The sequence below is a fragment of the Thermobia domestica genome, chromosome 11, assembly GCF_964235325.1.
Source record: "Thermobia domestica chromosome 11, izTheDome1.hap1.1, whole genome shotgun sequence".
In the NCBI taxonomy this organism is placed as follows: Eukaryota; Metazoa; Arthropoda; class Insecta; order Zygentoma; family Lepismatidae; genus Thermobia; species Thermobia domestica.
Window position 1 is genome coordinate 147,575,552 of NC_137464.1, and position 22,010 is coordinate 147,597,561.

Here is a 22,010-nt window from a genome sequence, read left to right on the forward strand (position 1 = left end):
TAAAATAAGCTGGAGTTTCGAATCATTTTTAAGAGCACCCTCATTTTGCTTCACAAGCTGCTGCAGGCAGCTTTCAAGTCCAATATGGAGATACTCTCCATTTTCAAGAATCTTCTTGTGTATTTTTCCCCTTGGGGTTCTTAATAAAGTTCTAGCATCTGTTGGTAAAGACGCGTGCAATGTATGAAGTCCTCTCAGCAATGAACTTAAGGCCTCGTGACTAATTCTGTATTTCAGAGACCAGGTGCACAAGAAGGATTTCAATTCTTCGTCAGAATTTATGGGCGTGCAGACAGTATTTGGAATTTGGCCTGAAGTCTCTTCTGTACTCCTTTCTGGGTCAGCTTCCTTGCATTCACCCCAAAATACTTCATCCTGTGAAGATGAACTATTTATCGCGTTGGGACAATCTTCACCAGGCTGCTTAGAAGAGGAATTGCCAGAGCCAAGAATTTCACTGACTGCCTCATTCAATTCCCTGGCAATTCTTCTTCTTAGCTGCCTGTATGAAACTACTCTAAACATGTTACAATGTAAATACAACTAATATAAAAAAAGTACAAATATGAAAGCACTTTCCAACAAAAAGCATTTTTTATGAACAAAAACTTCACTGACTACTTCTCTGAACCATTTGTTTCGCGAACCGTTGTGGGGCATGCTTCAGCCACGTCTTAATTGTGTCCTCTAAAGTTCGTTCGGTAGAGTTTGGGTCATGCTTTCGTGCTGCTCCTAAAAAGAAAAGATATAATGGTAAGTAGAAAAAGAGAGAAAATCATTATTTGCATATCATTTAAATATATGCTTCAAATATTTTTTTAAATGTGTAAGAAATATTTAGATAAATTATGTTAATGTAACTCAACTTGATAGAGGGAAAGGCGGAAGGGAAACCAGCAAAAGGAAGATCAGGATAGAATATTTTGATGCGCTTACAAAGAAAAAACCATACCAAATTATAGAACATCTCTGCCAAGTAAGAGAAAAGTTGTAAAATTTTCCATGTTGTCCACAAAACTATGGTTGTGGTGAGAAAGAAGAAGACATGAATTTTATCCAAGAACCTAAAGGTCATAATGAACTGGTGAATGTGTCGAGCTGGATCCTTATAATTGAGTGTTGCACTTCAATGGGGAACCTGAATATAGTATCCACTCTCATAATGAATGAATTCCAATATGGCTGTGTAAAGGTCTCGTTGTGTAAACAAACTCTCGAACACGTTCCGCGTTTTCACTCAGCGATTGCATATAGCCAGATCTGTAGGATAAATTTTGACAGAATAAGAAAAACCACATCCACCAAATACTTTTGATCCCTACTCAAACGAGCACCTTGGTTGTGAGAGAATTATATTTTCCGAAATGACCTGACTGGATCGAGTTAGGTGCCACACCACCTACATAGCGCTAATAGGGGTCGTTCAAGAGAGATTAATCTTCTATTATTGCTCTCCGGTCGTTACTTCCCTCCGTGATTTTTTTTCTTCTTGACAATGTTTTGACAAGTCTGCTGTTAATGTTAAGATCAAATAAGGACCTCCGGATCAAAACGCGCTAATGCACCAGATAATTTTTTTCAGGAGAAGCAAATGAAATCTACTGGGGCAAATCCGTAAGCCGTAATGCACATAGGCAAACCGCATTTCGATTTGCAGATTCTCAGATACAGGTGCACAGCCTATCTGAAGCTACCTTGCTCTTGTAAACCGCAAGCAATGTTTCCAATGCACTGATTATTACGTCTTACAAAATGCTTCATGCTACTGCAACAGTGGTTTGACTTGGTACCCAAATCTTTGTCGTAATATTGTTGTATTTGTAAATTTCATTTGAATTTTGGAGGGGAACGATATTACAAGCGAAGGTCCTACAACTCGAAACCGATAGCTCAGTGGTAGAACGCTCATCTCTGGTTCTACAGGTCCCGGGTACGATTCCCGGCCCCACCATGTGAATTCGTGGTGGACGATACCGTGCTCGTGGGTTTTCTCGGGGTACTCCCGTTTCATCCCACTTTCTCATTACACCATTTCATTCATCCTTCACCTTTATCATCCTTCATCGTCTCCCTTAGCCCTATCGTTGGCACAATTGCCGGATGTTAAAATTACACATTTACCAATTTTCGAAACCGATTTACTGTAAATTTAACATACTAGTATAATAGGCCTACGTTTCAGTTTGTTAACATAAAAACTACAATTTTTTAGACCCTAGTATATAAATTGAACATTTCAAACTTAATCCCTTTGATGTTGTAAAGCCGTACTTTTGGTATTTTATTAAATTTCACACCACTGTCAGAACAGAAAATAGGTTCTGTGGTTCTCAACTTTTCAACAGAAATTAACTATCTGTGAATGCAATTTCTCATCTCTACCAAAAGAGATACTGTCATTAATGTGATATATTTTTCAAATTACATTTTTTTTTCATCTTTTTTCAAAACCTCAGATCTTATCAAAAGATATTATTCCAGGGTTATGAAATTTTGTAAAGGGAATACTTAGATATAACTTCTCACTACTGCGAAGGCATGGTGAATTTTTTAAGAACCACAAAATTTTATTTTCATTTATTTATTAATTTATAAAATTTTCGAAATTTCAGACTCCGTGCCATAACAGATCATCTCCAGGTTCTGAAATTTTGCGAAGATAATATTTATATGCCGGTACAACTTTCCTGCAGTGCCGCAAACTATGATCGTCAGTTTCATTTTCTCAACCTCCCCCTTTCCCTGCCTGATGCACATAAAATTCAATGCTGTACTCAAATTACTTATATCCAAGCGGTGGTATAGGATAACAGCGTCCACCTGCCACACGGCACTGACCAAGTCAAGCGCGGGTTCGAACCCTGCTCATAGCGGCATCCTAACAGGTTTTCCCTGGTTTCCCTCAGTATCACCAGGCGAATGTCGGGATAGTACCTTCTCTAAACAGGCCAGGATCCCTTCCTTCTTAAATCCTGACTTAAAGGGCCAATGTGATCTAGCATTTAGAGGCCCGATCCCTTTCTTGTGTACTTTCAATAAACAAATAAATACACAGACAAAAACTACCATAAACCGTCAACTGTGTTCTAGAAAGAAATTAGGTTATACCTATATATCGTCTGAACAAATGCTCGAATGCTTTATAGATGCATCCAAAATCAAACTGTCACTTAGGTCACGTCAACCCAAGTTAACAAGTTTCTGCAATACAGGCCATATGTTAACTAACAGGTACCTGTTGTAAATGGCATGCTTTTTTAATTAATGCAACAATACAGAAGTAAACTCTTGGGGCAAACATGAATAATAAAATATAAAGGAAAGGCAAATTAAGGAGTAATTTGTAATATCTTTAAGGAAATCCACTTACGAACCACAGCTGCCTTCAATGTCAGGTTGCAGCAAGCTTTCTTCTCCTTTTTTCCGCGAAAATTGTAGGTCATGGCGACTTCATTGCTCATTACGTGGCGTAGAATGCCACACACTCCAGACCCCAGGGAAGCAAAGTAGGAACACTGAAAGGAAGAAGCAGGAGATATATAGAAGATGGAAATAGTTGTAAAAAATGTTATAGTACTTATAAACCTGGACAGTCGTTCAGAGTAGAAGTCAAAAAAGTGAACTAGATCCTTCGTAATTTCCTCAGGCCTGATTAGAGGGAAAACTATTTTCCTTCAATTTCGTAATGCTGGTTGCACATGTAACTTGACGATTCTCCACATAATGCGATTTTCCTTCTCACTTTGTTCAATTTTATTTTCTTTATAATATATTTCGTAACTTGTTAAAACATGGAGTGCGAAAGAAAAATGACAGCAAATGCAACACTACGTACTCATATATTTGAAACGAACTACTCATGTTGTATTTGATTATTTTAAAGAAAAAAATATTGTCTCTTTTCATACGTGGAGAATGTAAATAAATTGTTCTTTAAACTTTTAGAAAATAATAATAATTGAGAAATAAAGGGGTTACTGATGGAAACAAGAAAAAAACTGTCTAATGTTAACTTTCGTTCCGGGAATCTGAATCGTCTCATCTCTAGAGGCTAACGTAACAACAAAAGCAAGTATATTCATTTAGCAACAGGGCAGGGATGATCTATTTTCAAGAATTATACATCACTATAAAACTAACACTGAAATCAACCCCCCCCCCCAAAAAAAAAAGAATTCTGTAAGAAAAAAGTCTAAAACCTTTCTAATTTTTTCTGTCATTACTAAAAAATAAACTATAGAAGAAAATTAGAAATGCAGAAGTCAAGCAACTTCATGCATTATGCTAGGAAATGCCTGCTATGCTTTCTTAAAAGTGGAAATATTGAACTGCTGACATTAGTAGCAATAGCTGTTCACCTCTTTGAAACATTTTTCATTACATAAGAAATACCTGCTAAATGAATTCTAAACAAACTATCAAATTCCCTGACTTTTCTAGGAATTTTTAGTACCAGGCTGGATTTGCTATTTCAAGTGAGTGCGAACAACGCTGTAGTAGTGGCGATCTACACACAAAGTCTGCCTTTTCTTCCAACTACTCCCTTTGCATCATGGAGATTGAATATTTTTACATTTGCCGTTACGCAACATACATGATACCACGAAGAAAAAAGTGACAAGTAGCTAGAACAACGCAGTCCTTGTTGTTTTTCCACACCGAAGCGTTCTCAAGTTGACAAGGGAATCAGCGCAAGTTGCGATCGCTATTGCAACAAAGGTTTGGTTTGCTTGTAAGAGGTTACATGTACATGACAAAAATGCGCAGCGAATGTGCCATCGACAATTACACTGTAAACTACGAGATTGCAATATTCCCATCACAGTGGTCCATACTAAACATGATATGGTTATGTCAGTAACTGTATGCACCGTAAACTGTTCCTTTAGCTAATGTGGTATTACAGTGTATGTTATGCTGGACACTCGCCGCGTTCTACCGAAGGTCACCTGACGAAGCGTCCAAGGCGACATCTAGAGAAACCAGACAGACATGAACGCAGAACAGGGAACCCAGTATAATAAAGACACTCGTATATGTTGCATGAACATCAACAGTCCATAGTCCCCCCCCCCCAGAAAAAGTGCGTTTCTTCGGTTAAATTCCACAATAAAACAAAAAAAAAAAAAATCCACCTCCAAAAATGTACTTAAAATGATAACCTTGAAGTGATTTGAGCCTTCTCGTACAATTTTCTTGAGAAAAAAAAAAAAAAAAAAAGCAGTCGAGAAATGTTATAAGCTGTGCAAAATTGAAACAAACACGGGATTTAGATCGGAAAAATTCCCGAATTTTTGTCTTTCACATCAGCTGTTGAGTCTTCGAAGCCGCGCGCTCGCAGTGGTATGGATTTAGGTTGAAAATCTTGCTGTACCTGTAGGAATGTAACTTGTATGTGAAATTACTCGCTATTTAACTGGTCTCCTACCATTCGACAACAGACTTTCTCCAATATTTCATGCCATAATTTATTTTACTAGCAGGAAAAATGAACAAGAAATTTCACTGTAAACAATGACGAAGTGTGGAAACAAAATCATTTAACAGCTATATACTGCATCACTTTCTCTTAACTACCCATGACTTTTCTTTTTACCTACTATCCTTAATTCCGCTGCTTTTGAATTCTTTAACTTTCACCTATGAAGACGTATGAAACATAGGTACGTAGAAGTGAGAATGCAAGCTTACCACGTCTGAGAAATGTTGGTCGTCTTTCAGGAACTCTTCCAACTTTTCCACATCTCCTTGTGTTTTCAAAGGGAAATCCACTGGTAGGTTGCAAATTGGTATACGCTGGATGTCTGAGGAAAGCTTGCTGTTCACTTTCTCCAGTAAGCTGTAAATCTGAACATTCTGCTGTCTAACTTCTATGAGGTAAGACAGGAGCTTCTTTTGTAGATCTGAAATGGAAAGTCAGGAGGAAAAGACTTCAGTGTCAGATAGAAAAGATCTCTGTAATACAAATCAAATTGCTATACAGAATTGCTTACCAACTATTGGGCTTTAACAGAACAATACATCCTAGACCAGTATAGATGGCACTCGCTAATGTAAATGGCTAACTGAAGTGATCAAGTACAATGCAAAAGTTGACTTGAGATAAAGATGTTGAAGATGTACTTTCGTACGAAAAAGAAAGTATGATAAGTGAAAACATACAATGTACACATCGGAAATTTAATAACGGTGGAATACATACTAAATATTAGTTTCTAAAAGTTGGCGAAATCTTCAGGAAAACAGACATGTGTTGTAGTAAAAGAAAATTAAAACCAATAGATTAAATTGAAATTCGATTTAATGTTTTTAAGCATCTTCGTCACAAGTCGGGATGGGGTAGGGGAGAACATGGGAAGGTTGTCGGCCAGGGCCTAGTTTTGTGGGTACCATCCTGCTATTTAACTGGTGCGACTGAGAGAAAACACTGGAAAATCCTGAGTCACGATGACTGGCCGGTGGGCGCAAACCATCGGTCTTCCGAATGCGAAGCCAGTGTTCTACCAACTGAGCTATGGCCCCTCGATTAAAACAATACAGTAGGATGTGTTAATTACGGCAAGTTAGTACAAATTTAATATTTGAAATTGGCAAAGTTATCATATCTCATGAATATACTTTTCTTTAGATCATAAACATGGTATTTTATTTTAGATCAATAACAATACTCAACATTAAATATTTCTACAGGTATTATAACAGTGGTGCTTATGTCAATTTTCCACACTTCAAATAATTAAGTCATTAGTTTCATAATTTTGAAAACCGATTTAGTAAAAATTTGCTCAAAGTTAAAAAAAAAAAAAAAAAAAAACTGTTTTCACTAGAATGTTAAACAGAGTACTTAAGAAAAAAGGATTTTTTTCAAGAAAAGTACAAGGAAGTGGAGGCTTATGTGCGATGAGTGAAGTATATAAGTGGATATTGAAATTGGAAAAGAAAAGTATAGCGACAAAATATGAAGACAGAAGAATTATTGTTTAGTTACAGTATTTATATGCAAAGAAACACATACAGTTAAACATCTATGCACAATTTCCATGAGACAGCAGAAAATTAAACAATAGTTACGCGAAAACAATCAATATGTTAAAAAAATATTCAAAGTTTTTTTTTTTTTTTTTTTTTGACCAACAGAAGCAAGCATAGGTACAGGAAAACAATAAGTAGCACCAATGTGTCATATCTCATTTGGTCATTTGGTAAAGTGTAAGCTTACCATTCGGAAGGTCCTAGGATAGATCCCAGAGGACGCCCATCCTGATTGAGGTTTTTCCAGACATTCCCTCAGTCACACTACGCAAATGCCGGAATGGTACCTTCCAAAATTGGCCCAGGTCGACAAACTTCCCACATCCTCTTTCCCAGCCTGTCATAGATGCTCAAAAACGTTAAATCAAATTCAAGTTCAGTGTAAAGAGGAACAATGCATACAAGTTCTAACGTCATTGGGCATAATTAAATATCAGTTGTAAACCTTAGATCATCAACTTACCTAAGCCAGCGTTATCTTCCTCTGGCCTGCTGTAAGTTCGTGAAGACAACGAACTGAAAGGCGATGAGTTTACTTCTGCTACAAGAATAGACACGTCACCAGTGGGGGATCTACTCGACTCACTGCTCACTCTGTCTCCAGACGCAATCCTCTCCTCTTCCCTCACGACGAAAACAGATGATGAGTGTTCAGCTGTAGGAGCTGTAAAGAAAGAAAGCAAACTTACTTACGAGGTTGACAATAACAGGACAACTCATAGCAACAATAGATAATATTTTAAAAAAAATGAGTAATAGTCTCCCCTTCAGTCCTAAACGAGCTGTGGAGCTTCTAAAGTTTAACGCTGGTTCAGATTCATGTGTGCCCCCGCAAGAAGTTGAACCCAGGACCCCACTATTGGAAGGTATGTTAATAATGAATGAATATTTCCGATAATTATTATTTGGTTTCATGGTAAAGAAGCAAAGTTAACAGATTTTGTACTTGAGTTGTCTTTTTTATTTAACTTGAACATATATAAACTTTCAGAAAGTCATCTTGAAAGCTATGCTTCACTAAAACTGTTCAAAATCTGTCATAATTTCTTGCTTTCTAAAACCTCTTAACAATACGGCCAAAAAGTATATCCAGCTTAGAATAATTTTAAAATATCTCTTACCCGCCTCATCAGCCAAGTTCTCAAATATCGGCGTTCCCTGAATGTCAAAAAGCTTCCTTTTTGTAGCTTTCTTCTCTGGCAAACTAGTGCCAGCTGAGAGTAAGGGAGGTATACTGCTTGGTTGAAAAAGGTTCACGGGTTTTAATTTCCTCTGAGGTCGTTTGTTGTTTCCAACACGATCTTCAGCATCTGACTCTGTGATGTCACTGCCACTACAATCTTCCAATCTCTTTGCATATGACCTTGCCTTCTCTATATCATCTGAAAACAGAAAGGGAAAAAATATTAATGATTGCCCCTGGAAAAGAGTGAAACAGTGAGCAAAATGTCAAGTATATGGTAAATGAATTCTCTTGGGTGTTTTAAAAGCAGGTACATATGCATAAACATGAAGCCGAATCTCTTATGTATTTTAAGCTCGACAGTTGGTTCTTGTATCAAATGCAATGCACTTTAACTAGTATCGTTACTGCCATTCCGGATAACTCTCTCAAACTCTCAATATCCTGCAAAATCAAGGGATGATGTGACCGCGTTTGAACATGGTTGTACTTCGTGTTTACGATTGTAAACTTTACTAGTAGGCGCAAACATTGATTTACACCGTTCGCAACGCTGTATGAGAGGAGGAGCTAATCTGGCCAGTGTTGCTAGATACACGCACTCACTATTTATCAGAGTTGGCAAAAACCATGGTTTTTATTGAAAAAAACAAAAAACTAGGTTTTTTGGTTTAAACCCGGTTTTTTTAGTTTAAACCAGTTTTTTTTGGTTTAAATAATTTACTCTACGTATTTATATTAAATATGAACAGAAATTAGTTTGTTTCGCCTTGGCGTTATTATGCAACAACAAGGTTATGCTGGAAGGGGTCACATAAGCTTAAAGCGGAATCCAAACCGCTTCTCGGCTTACATCCAAGAGAAATTGTCCAATTGGACACGAAACAGGGACTAATTGGTCATAAATGCGATTGCCGACTCACTCACGAAGGACCCTTTATAAAGATACGTTGTACTGATCTTTACATAGGCCTGGTAGTTAATGTAATTGTCAAGAGTCATATCAGAAGGACAAAAAGATAAACAGTTACACAAGTAAAAAATTTGCACAGAATTATATACAAATCGGGAAACTCCCGCGATAAACTTATAATCCTCATGTGAAATTTAAAATTCGCGTAGATTGTACTACAGTTTCTTTTAGTCAGAGACTGCATCTATCCAGTATACGTCTGACGTTCCGTTTGGAACTGAAAGGTACAAACAAGTCGTTGAATCGCTTAAATAGTACCGAGATTGTCAGGAATAATAATAGTAATAAAAATTTGACAAACTATCTTTTTCAGAGAGTATGTTGTTGACGTTTCTACAACTGCCTACATCCATGTACCTGTGAAAAAAAAAAAAACTCATGACGTAGTCTAGAAAGTAAAACCTCAGACCACTCGAAACGTCTGAGTGAGAAATATAAAATGCCTCCCAAATTCCAAAAGGGATTTGGAAATTACCTGCTCTAGTTATGGTCACATATTCATGTGTTGTTGCGGAATAACCCTATTTTGAAACTTGTATTTTGACGCTGAATGGTGTTATTTTGTTAATTTCGGTAAGAGTTTACTTTGAGCACAACAAATCCTATTACTGTCTTTAGAGGAAGGTTTCTAGAACACTGGCCCGCCTACCTGTACAAGGGGTACTAACCGAACTTAACTAACTTGGCCTGACCTAACCTACCTAACATATTCAACCTCCTGTATTAGTGCCGTATCGTCGGACTACTTTGAAAACTGAAAAAATGCACCAAAATATACTGCATTCGGCTATATTCTGTTGGATTACATCAAGTTACGTTAGAAGACGTTACTTTACGTTAGGGGCATATAAACTACAGTCCAAAGAAACAACTCAACCTGTACTAGGTGGCCACTAAAAGCACGAATTCTATCTAACCGAGTCAGGGCAAAAGCGCAGCAGGAGAGCCCGAGCGGAGCAAGGGGGTGCGTCCGAAGGAAGCAGGCGTGTCAGCGAAGGTGGGTATACGCGTAAGCGAGGGCAGTGACAACATGTGGGTTTTGACGGTCAGAAAAATTTAAATAGCACTTGTCATCGTTCCATACTAACAACACTTCACTTGTTAACATACAATACAGCTTCTGTACATTCTGCAGAAATTCATTCCCGTTCAGTTAGGAGTCACTTACCTTCAAAACTGAGGCTTGTAAACTTTTCCAATTTCAGGAAAAAAAAACCGTGTACAACAATTTCCTGGAGTTTCTTTTCCTTAAATAAATACTCCGCTAAATAGCCCTCGACGTTCTCTTATTTCTTCCCCAACGCCATGCCTTTCGTGCTACTATATCATAAGAAATGCACCTCTCCGCGAACTAGTCCTTCCGCCTCCAAATACAGTGCCGCTTACATCAAACACAACCAATAAAAACGGCAACTTTATTCAGTTTTACTATTTTACTCATCTTATTCACTCATTCCTCTTCACAAACTTAAATAAATTCTCCAATTGACCCGGTAAATTTCCTAAAATTGGTCCGGCGATACAGCACTTAACCCCAACCTCTAATCAAATTTAAATTAACATTATTTTGGATTTTTTTTTTTTTTTTTACGAAAACCATGTTTAAGGCAGTGTTCTTGTAACAGGGGGCCAGCGTTCTAGAACTTTCCTTCTTTTGGGTCTGGTTAAGCTGGTTAGTTCTCTTTAATGATGATGAAAGGAATGGTATTTAGTAATATTTTTACCCTTGTACTTAAGAAAAATAGATTCAAGTAGGCCTATATGTGAGCCTATCAATGTTCTGCTTAAAGCAAACTTTTGCCATATTCCTCCCTTGTACTAATGTTTAGTGGTGTATGTGAGCAAGGTACTAATGATGTTTTCTGCTTTATCTCTACCCGCATATGTTACTTTTTCTGTGTTTACAGGTGATACAAGCGAGGGAAACAAGCGGAGGAAACTGATTCTGTCTATGTTCATCAGAGATTATGCATATGGAAGAATCTGTTTTCCGCAACATTTTTCTTCGGTTTCATCATCTGTACATGCAGAAAAATAAACACACTGCTGAACAAGACTGCACTTATTTAATATAAAAACACATTTACACGTGTTTTTATATTAAATAAGTGCAGTCTTGTTCAGCAGTGTGTTTATTTTTCTGATTTTATTCGCAAGACATTGACTATGATTGTGTGTCTGTACATGCAGAAGTAGCATTTGTTGGTAGGGATGATCAAGCACGAGTGGCGAGACTGCCATCTTAAGAATGACCGGTAACATGACTAAAAAAAACTTCTTTAAAGATAAACTAACACCTTATCCTAACTTACGCAAAACAATATGCAACTTATTGAATTAAAATATACTAACCTGTTTCATATTTGATTTTCCTTATTTCGAACAAAGTCCAATCTTCTTCGTTTGGTTCTTCCCCCTTGAGTAGCAGAGCCTCAAAATTTCTTCTTACTTTTGCTTTTGTCGGCCAGAAAGCTTGTTTCTTGCGTGGCGTGAGCCACGATTTGTGGATGATGACAATGGGAATACCATCACTACAAGAGTTTTCTTCCACTACGAGAAAAGACATGGTGCAACTACATATACGGTAATCTTCCACCTTGCCGCCTACGAAAACTGCGAAGCCAGCGCATGCGCGGTTATCATGCACACAGCGCACGACACAGACATGGTACCTTGTAGACGTACATGGTACTTCCTGTTTCGAACATTAGAGGTTACGTGATCCACACTGTCCATGCAACGACGTTCATGGTTCGTATTGAAAAATGTCGTCATTCATATTGACTATTATGGAACGTTCCAGATTCGTACCTCCATCGGCAATAAAAGTCGTCATCACCATGCCATTAGTGGTACGTTTTTTGGTGGCCTAAATATCTAGAAAGACGTCTTCCAAGATATTGGTACCATAGAAAGACGTTCATGGTCTGGTTTGTGTTACCTGGGTGATAATAATTGTATTGTGTATGTATGATACTTGAAGAGAGTACTTGAACTACACACACGATTCGGCTCGTTTTGGCTCGACTCGACTCGAAACTCGAACCAAATTCGAGTCGAGTTGGAGGAAATTTTTCGAGCCGAGCTCTCGAGTCGAGTTCAAAGATGCCTGTTTCGAGTCGAGTCGAGTTTCAAAGAAAACTCGCTCGAGCTCGCTCATGCCCATCCCTATTTACTAACTCCGGTACGTCCAGTTTTTTCAGCTTCGCCCACTTTTATTGAGAGCTGTACTAGATTACTTAAGCTATTTTGGCCCATTGTGCTTCTCACATAGTTTTATATTAATTTCAAGTTTGAGAACGACCTCTCCGCAAAACTGACAGACACAGAGAGCGTCATAAACAACAAACACGCGGTAATAAGTTCTGAAAAGCTAGATGCCAATGACATATTTCACAATTAAAAACCTTGTAGGTCAAACAGAATTCTGAAAACATTTCAGATTTCAGCTGTTTCACAAAGCAAACTGCTTCCATTGGAAACGAAGAACCAATATCACAACTGTAAGTTGTTTGAAGTATTTGTGCTCGTCTTAGAATTTCATCATCAGTGAAATAAATTATATTGGCAGGAAACAAGAAGGAATATATGGATACTGTATTACTCAAACATGTAAAACGACAATGGAACTGTTAATTTTATATGTTAAATAGTTTAATATAGATGTTAATTTTAAAGTTTGATTCAATATTTCCAGCCGAAGAAAAATATATAGCCTATAAAAGTCGACCGAACCGACTTTCCCTCTTTTTTGAGCCGAAAAAAGGGGAGGGTGGAAAAACATTGCCGACTAATAAAAAACTGAAGAGCATGTTGATTCGACCTATTATGGGGCTAGGGTGAAGAGCCCCTTTGGAAGTGTTGCATTACGGGGTTTCGCGCCATAGTAATTACGCCACTGGTTTTATCCTAAAGAGGACCATATAGTAACGTGAAAGCATTTTTCTTTTTAAACACACGTTCTTTTTTTTTTTTTTTTTTTGTTGTTGTTTTGATTTTCTTTTCTTTTACTTATACAAAGTATTTTGCTTTGAAATTATAGACGAAAGAATAAAAGTGATAAAACATTGTAACAATTATCTTTAAATGTTACATTAATGCTAGTTTGGAGCATGACAATAAGAAAAGAACTCACCGATTTGTTGATTATCAAAATTGAAATTAGGATCTTCATTTTCCAAAGGAACATTGCCATTTTCTATAAATACTGCTTTGCTTTCGAACTATTCAGAAGCAACCAGGCATGTAATTTAACTAATTTTGTGATGGAGTAAAACTGACATGTGAAGCCATTGTATTTCCCATTGACTGACGAAACCGCATTCACTGTCGATAATAAGTTTATTTCAGTTTTTCCTTTCTGTTACATTGATTTTTACTGAACGACGAAAGAGGAACACATCTCCCAAATTATCACTAGAACGAGTTGCAACAAGTTCTAAACCAATAGTCATTGGAACATAGAAGATAACTTTTTGCTTTAAATAAAATATTGTTACAAAATAAAAGTAAGACCGTACCGTACATCCCTAACAGCACAAGATGTGCTAGGCATGTGCCATTTAGGTGCTCCAGCTACTTTTTAGGTACGCGACACTTGACACATATGATATTCATGTGCTAAGTATGTACTTCAGCTACCTACACTTTTAGGTACTTGTTACACCTAATTGATATTTGCAACTATGTACCACAAATATAGCATTTATATACCTGGCTCAGTTTCGCACTCTAACAGTCATTTGTTTTTATGTCGTCACTTGGGGCATATATCTGTCATGTTCTAGGTACGTCCTTAAGGTGCCAGCACAATATGTGCTACGCATTCGCCATTTAGGTCTTCTAAATTCATCTTCTACATTTGATGCATTTGTTGCTTCTTTTTCTAAGCGATTGTGTACTAAAAGCAACAAACACATCAACTTTATTAGATGGCAGTTTCACCGATCATTTGAAAGTGAATATGGAAGAAGCATGAAATAAAGTAAATAAATACTTGTCAATTTGTTATAAAATTGCATGGAGAGCAGCTTTTATCTGATCCCAAACGGTTATAGTCGAATATATGAGGTTAAAGAAACACTCTGATTAGCCGAATGCAAAAGACCTCAATAATTTATCTCTCTACAAGCGACGTTCTCTTCATCGCCTCTGTGACCAAGTCGGAAGAGCACATGGCTAGTAATCCAAAGGTTGGTAGTTCGCGCCCACCCTACATTTTTTTACTTGTTTAAAGTGTTGTTTAGACTCACCTTAATGTAAACACATTACGCATATAGGCGATTTAACATATTTTGGAGGAGTAACTTTGTGGTTCATTGACGCTTACGGCATGGGGAACATACCTAGAACATAACAGGCACGTTCCCCAGGTACATGTCAGACATGTTCATAGGGGCGAACATAGACAGTGACTATCACTTGCCATCCATGTGATTTCTTTCTCAGAAGTATATAAGGCACATACTGGACACATTCCCATTTACCTGAGGGAACATGATAGGCATATGCCTGCTATGTAATTGTGCTGCTAGGGATAAAGCGTGCGGTCAATGGGTCGGACGATGTACCGTATGAGAGCATTATTGTATATGTACGGTCAATGCTGAACGCCTGGCAACGCTGACTCTCTCGCATATAAACATACACAAGCAGCGCATGCACACAATGACTAAACGTTGTTAACCTACATTCACTCTCCAGTCGAGACTCCAGTTCATTTCTGGACCACTCGAAATGAAATGAAATGAAATCTTTTTAAGTTAAGAGCGAAAGTGTGAACGACGAATTCGGTTGTAGTGTAAACTCCTTCATATTAAAATAATATTAACGAAAAGAACAAAGGAACGTTTTCAAGTTATGCTCTAATACCCTTTATCCTCACTTTTTTTTCATTTGCCGATCGTGAATCATACCACGTAACTTTATTGCGTAAGCAACAATAATAATAGCCGTCCTTCAAGGATTTTCTTCGTCATTGTGAAGCACAGTTGTTTCTAGCGATGACGTAATAGTTTGAATGTGTAAGATAAGGACGTGGGTAGATGGACAACAGAACGAGTGCGTGGCCTATTTTCTCTTCTACATATTGGAATTTAGAACCATCGCTATGAAGTCATGATAGGCCCTACATAGAACGAAAAGTGATCGTTGTAATGATAAACTTAATTGTAGCAATCTCCTCAACTTCATGAACTTGTAGGACTGAAGTTTTGAGAGTAGATAGATGGTTTAGCTAACGTTAGGATTGGATACTTTGCAATCTAGTAAAATAAATTGATGGTTTATCTCATATTTCCAATAAATATAACCCTAAAACAGGGCCGTACTGCAGCCAAGGGCTCACCAGGAAGGTACTTTTTTTGCTCCAGGACTACGTAATCAAGTGGTGTCCAGAAATTTAAAAAAAAAAAAACTGAAAACATTTCCACCATAAAAGTGTAAAAACCATGACATGAATAACTCCTATAAAATTTATGGACTCTTTTGAACATGCTGAGGGGAGGCCCATCACAAAAGGTTTTGATGGAGTTCCCCTTGTATTTTCCCGCTCCGAGGTCCTCAATGGTCTTAATATGGTCGTGTATATTTTCTACACGGAAAACAACAGTACTGTAAAATGTAAATTATTATTTATTTTCAAGTTATGGCACAATTGAGATTTCAGTTTAATAGACTATGTTCTTTCTAGTGGTGTAACAATGTCAGGGGCGGATCCAGCCCCCCCCCCCCAGAAGAAGAAACTTTCTTACTTTATATATATAAATAAAATCTATCCCAGAGTTTGGAAGAATTGGAACCCTTAAAAGTTGCATAATGGCAACCCACCGCCCCCCCCAGAAGTCGGTCCTGGATCCGCCCCTGAACAATGTAAGTCAAAAAGCATCCTATTACTTTGTAACTACTTAGTATAGTTTGAAAACAGTACTATAGGTCTTACTTAAGGAACTGGTTTTTCGACCAGTTGAACGACCGAAGTGGTTCGGTTTCCATTATAATCATTAGCTCCACGTCTCCTTTAGACGCCCTATCATAATCATGGGACGTTACTGGGCGATTCTCTGGCAAGTGGTCCATTGTCAGTAAATTTTCAAAATTAATTTGAAACTATGATGTTTGTGTTTTTCTATTAAGAAATAGTGTAACTATATGCTGAGACATTTAAAATCTTTTTGTAAAATATATTTACTAGGTTTTGACCACATAAACTTTATCTGTCCTACACCATGTTCAATGGTGTCCACATATCCCAATTTTCAAATAATTTTCAAACTAAATTCTAAATCTGCAATTATGTGAACAATAGCAAAAAATATGAAGTGGACCTCTGGCAAAAATTTGACAATTTTGTTTTAGTTAATGTTTTATTCTGGTAAGCAAAAATCGTAGTTTTCTCATGTCATGTTTTGCTGTCCCGTGCGTAACGGAAAACATGATTTTTTTGTCTTTCCTTTGTAATTGTAGAAGATAAAGTATTGAAATTTTTGCTCCAAAGTAGAATTATTATTAGCTTGTTAGTGGTACTTATTAAATTTGTTTATTATTCTCCTTATTTATTTCATATGAGGTATAGAAATGTTGTCCCGTGCGTAACGTTACGCACGGGACATTTACAGATTTAGGCAAGGAAGTAAATAAAATTAAGTTATTAAGATTTCAATACGTGTTTATTGTTACTAAGATTAAACAATGAAGAATAAACTTTTATATTAACTCCAAGAAACATGAATTTGCTGAGAGAAACTAAACCAAACATAACTACTAAAAACGTCTACGTTAAGTTACATAGAAACATGAGTCTTAAAAACAAATTATCATGATAAATCACACATTTTTCTTTTCAGTAGAAAAGTAGGTATTTAAGTTGGTTTGAGTCTTGTAGGGGGCGAATGGATTCGCTTCAAAACTCTTTAGTTCTGTACAAAAACGGCTATTGTTCTGGAACTTTATATTATATTCTTTCACCCTTTAATAGCAAATTAGGTGCTTGAAGTTTTTTTTTTTTTTTTTTTTTCATCAAAACTAAACTTTGTACAACTGTTGTCCATGCATTTCAGATTTGTTACTTACTCTAATGTCCCCATCTTCTTCTACATCTCTTTCAGACACATATACATACCGATATTTAATCCTATTTCTGGAAGAATCACAATCAAATTTCACTAGGAGAAATACATCTGCTCTAATATTGTCCATTCTGAGCCCGACAGTTGGAGGGTTCGAATATCATTATGAACATAGTCTTCAAAGTTGTATTCTGAATTAATGTCGCTCTTATCGCTTGATGAATATATCATTCTGTACAATGGCACTTTTCGTTTTCCTTTAACCAATCTAACTTGAATTACCTTGTTCTTCTTCATATTTTAGTGTGTTTTCCTTTTATAAATGCTCAACAACGAAACAATGCGGAATGAGTTTCGCAAAAGGAACGTGAGAGGATCCTTTAACTTGCCTATAACGCTGCATCCTCACTTTATTTTTCTGTCTCACCTTGTTCCTATGTTTAAGTCTAAATTTTCTAGCCCTTTCAGCGCTACTCATTGCTTTTGTTGATCGATTCAGTTAATCACTGACAATATTACTTGGAACATAGTTAACTTGCCTGTAATCCATATTACTTACTTAAAAAAAAACTCACACTAAAGTAAATCTTCACTATGAAGTAACAATCAATAACACCAAATAACCAAAAAATCAACTGTTCCCTTCAATTCACTTTCCCGCATTTCACCTGACAATGGCAGCGTTCAAAATACTCAACGTTTAGTAGGTAGCACAGAGGATCGAGCAGCTCAACAGTTGTACAGCGGGGGACACTTCTAAATGGTACACCTTAGCCGTAAATCTCCATATGGCTGTACCATTTAGAAGTGTCCCCCGCTGTACAACATTATGTGGTTTGAATACCACCAATCAGCACTCAGACAAATACCCCAAAGACATGGTAATAGCACAAAGCGAGTTGCCTAGCAAAGTTCGACTTTGATACTTTGGAACGTAATTTAATTTATTCAAATTAAATTATGGATGCAAATTTTTTATGCTTGTTAATGTTCAACAGTTAATGTTAAAATATCAATCTCTCTAATAAAGATATTGGATAATAATAGTCTGAGAACAACCAAAAAATTGCATGGTACTTTTCTGTCCCGTGCGTAACGTCCCGTGCGTAACAGCGAGTCAAAAAAGAAAACATAATCTGACGCTAATTAAATTCTATTTTCCAATTTAAAAACATAATGCACAGTAAGGAGAATGAATGTAGAACATAAGTAATGGCATATAAAATGAAAATGCTGCCATAAATCGCAGAGAATGTTCAATGAATTTTAAGTTGTCAAATGTGCTTTTCGTCTGAGTCCCGTGCGTAACGCTTAATTTTGTCTTATAACTCAAATTTGCAGTTGTTTTGAGTGTTTCATTTTATTTAATTATGCACTAATAGTTTTCCCCCTAATTTTGACATACTTTTTATTTTATTTGAAAATACATTTTTGTTTAAAACAGCAGTTTTTGTGTACAAATGTCCCGTGCGTAACGCTGAGAATCGCCCTACAATAAAACAAACCAAACCAAAAATCAACACAATGTGTATTACTAACTGTAAGTCCTTGAATAATTGCATATATCTATATGGTATGGATCGAGTTTGAGGTGGTCGGTGGTCAAACTAAAACAAGTGAATTGTAACTAGGATGTATTTAGAACTTTTAATTAAGCATGGTTTTGTGTACATCAGGCCTAAGGCTTAGTGTTACTGAAAAGTTATCAGTTACATTTAATTTCGGTTACAATTTGCATTTACATGTATTGCTGGAACGAAAATTTTGACATTAACATTATAAATAGCCCAAAGACTATGAAAAACGTCGTCTTTTGAAACCATTCTTGCACCATAAAGCAAATTACGTGTTATTAAAATATTCTGCAGATTAGTTACCTTGTTTGCACTATATTTAGAGTAATATTTAGCAATTTATTTAAGTAGCAACACTGTTTAAAATAATGGAACTGCAACTTGTTTTAATTAAAACAGCCAAAAACTAGCCTTAAGACTAGGTTCAGATGTTTGTGAGCCACATCACTGTCCAGCTTGCGGGGATCAAGCAGTGATGCCAATTGAAGGGAAATTTCCCTTGGCGCAGGGAAATTTTGAGTAAATTTTGGAGAAAAGGGAAAAAGGGAAATTGCTTGTAATCTCTCAATATTGCAGGGAAATTTGAACCTCTCTTCAATCATTTATAGGTTGAATGTATTTACGTATCTGATTAATCTCATTAAAATTCAACGTCATATTTATTCCAAACATAGTCAGTTGCACATATTTCATATAAATTCTCACAAGTTATCTTGCTTTGCATTTGTTAATAATTATCAACATTACACATCGATCAACATATTCAGTTAAATTCGAAACATTACAAGAATGCTTATTTAAAATCTTTTATCAAAATTAATCTTCCCATTGTTGAATTAAATGCAATACAATAAGATGAAATATTTCTCAATTAAATTATCACTCCAACTATTATAACAGTTTTGTTTTCCCAACCAGAAAATTGATTGTGAAGAGGATTAAGAAGAAAATCTGCGTGTAGTGAATGTAAATATGTATACATGGGCGAATACTGGGTCATGAGTGTGTGTGTTTGTGTAAGTTTACAAATTTTCTGGTAACTGTGCGCACAGAATTATAAATTCTTAAGAATTAGGCATCTTTAAACTTTGATTTAGTTTGTATTGTGGTTACGAACATTCCTCGTGTACAGCCAAAGACAGTAGCAGCTCGAGTTTTCTTTGTAACTGTTCGTATTCGTTTCAGTAAATATGAGAGTGCTGTTCTTAAGTAAGTGCATACCAAATATATACTTAATATTTCCCTTGTACCTTAGGTTACATTAATATTAAAATCTATCATGATATCTAGGATAAAAATTAAATTTACATAATATTTATTTTATATTCTTTATGATTCATTTAGGTTGTCCGTCCTGACCGAGGTATTTATAGGGTTTTTCCTCAGTCACACCAGGCAAATGCAGAGATTGCACCTTTAACATAGGTCCTAGCCTACACCTTTCCACATTCTTTCCCCTCCTCTATCGCGACGCTTTAGATACCTAAACAACAAATCAAGTTCAAATTCTGCGTAAGCTCAAAGGAAGGCTGTCAGGTATCTGCTTGTATGTGGTTATAAGATTGGTGTGAGGGGGTGGAAGCAAAAACGATTAAAAATATGTTTACTAAATACAGTACTTGAACGGTTTGGATGAAGGGAAATTTTGCCCGGAAAAGGGAAATTCTGAAGCTTGTGAAGGGAAAACGGCTCTGAACGAATTGGCATCACTGGGATCAAGTTACCCAACGCGGCCTGCATGGCCTCTCATGCATGAAGAGCATAGGCAGGAACACCAGACATTCGTCTGTTAATGACATCATTTTGCGAGCCCTCACAACGGCAGGAATTCCTTCTATTCGTGAACCGTCAGGCTGTTGTCGTTCTGATGGTAAACGACCTGATGGCATGACATTAATACCTTGGATGAGAGGCAAATCAGTAGTTTGGGATTTTACATGTTCGGACACATTTGCCCATTCAAGCATTCCATTGACTGTTATGAATGCTGGAGAAGTTGCTAGACGTAGAGAGGCAGAAAAGGAAAGGAAATACAACAATCTCCTCGACAAATTTATTTTTGCTCCAGTGGGGCATGGGGTTCTAGAAGCCTTGATTTTATCAGAGAGGTAGGCAGACGCATATCTATCGTTTCTGGAGATGTTCGTTCAGCGTCCTTCTTAGTACAACGTATATCCATTGCGGTCCAACGTGGCAACGTTTCGTCAGTTCTTTGTACGTTGCCGCCTGGAAGGGAACTGGAGGAGATATTTCTTTTCTAGTAGAGTAAAGCGGGGCAAAAGGTCGCACTTAATGTTCAGCATGCTATTGCTGCTATACCAAAAACAATATTGAGATGATCCATAATTGTTACTTTTTCTCGAAAGCCATGTGAAATGAATCTTTTTATAAACCAAAAACTATTGTTGTAATGTTATAGAAGCAAACTAAAACAATAATAATTATAAAAACTTAACACAAATGCGTTATTTTAAGCAATAAAACAATCACTATCCATGTGTTTGGTATCTCTGAAACGGTTTGAAATAACAATTCTTGTAAATGACATAATGATCAAAATCTTTTGGAAGGATCTACATGATGAGACGTGATATGTTAGCACGTTTTCGAAGTAAAGTCTTTAGAAAAAGTTAAAATTTTCATTTCTTGTAACTTTGTTCCTTCCTTCATTCGAAATACATTATACCATGATCATAGTATTTGACACTAAGATACAAATGATGTGCATTGCACCGTGTATGCTATTTGAGTTATCAGAAATCTCCAAAATGTTGATGTTAGTGATACTGTATTGTCCTTTGTTACACTGAATAATATATGTGGTACTGTGGTTTTATTTAATATCTAAATTAGAAATAGGTAATACCTTACATAGTGCAATTTGAAAAAATATAACTTTATTTTGCGTTGGTAACACTGCTTGTTTATATATAGGCGCGGATCCAAGGGAAGGGCTATAGGGGCTATATCCCTCCTTAACGTTCAGATGTACACTGAATAAAATGAGCTTCAATCCTATTTTACACTGGATAAATAGGCAAAGTATGGTTTAGCCCCTCCCTTGATCATATCCTGGATCCGCGTCTGTATATATATATACAGGGTAGCTCATTTAAATCTTTCCACGGAAATATCTCGAAAACGGTTGAACATAAATAAACTGAACAAAAACTCAAATAGGA

At 36.6% G+C, this 22,010-nt stretch overlaps 1 protein-coding gene across 2 annotated transcripts; it reads right to left on the reverse strand.

The window, feature by feature from the left end:
* Positions 1–650: 650 nt before the first annotated feature.
* On the reverse strand, positions 651–12,092 carry LOC145664484 (uncharacterized). 2 transcript variants are annotated; one of them, XM_081731203.1, is made up of 5 exons: positions 11,541–12,090; positions 8,154–8,414; positions 7,496–7,696; positions 5,692–5,903; positions 651–732 (listed from the first exon to the last, which is right to left on the reverse strand). In XM_081731203.1, exons 1-5 carry the CDS (start codon positions 11,752–11,754, stop codon positions 688–690), a joined length of 933 nt encoding a protein of 310 aa, XP_081587329.1. In that variant the 5' UTR covers positions 11,755–12,090; the 3' UTR covers positions 651–687. The 2 variants fall into 2 exon arrangements, with proteins under 2 accessions (XP_081587329.1, XP_081587328.1); XM_081731202.1 differs by lacking the exon at positions 651–732 and adding an exon at positions 3,306–3,515 and having other exon boundaries at positions 11,541–12,092.
* Positions 12,093–22,010: the final 9,918 nt, after the last annotated feature.

Excerpts from the sequence above, each read along its gene's own strand:
- LOC145664484 (XM_081731202.1), bottom strand. The coding sequence starts at position 11,754 with ATGTCTTTTCTCGTAGTGGAAGAAAACTCTTGTAGTGATGGTATTCCC. Across the intron at positions 7,697-8,153 it reads GAACTTGGCTGATGAGGCGG|CTCCTACAGCTGAACACTCA; the intron begins GTAAGAGATATT and ends CTTTCTTTACAG. Across the intron at positions 3,516-5,691 it reads ACCAACATTTCTCAGACGTG|TGTTCCTACTTTGCTTCCCT; the intron begins GTAAGCTTGCAT and ends TCTTCCTTTCAG.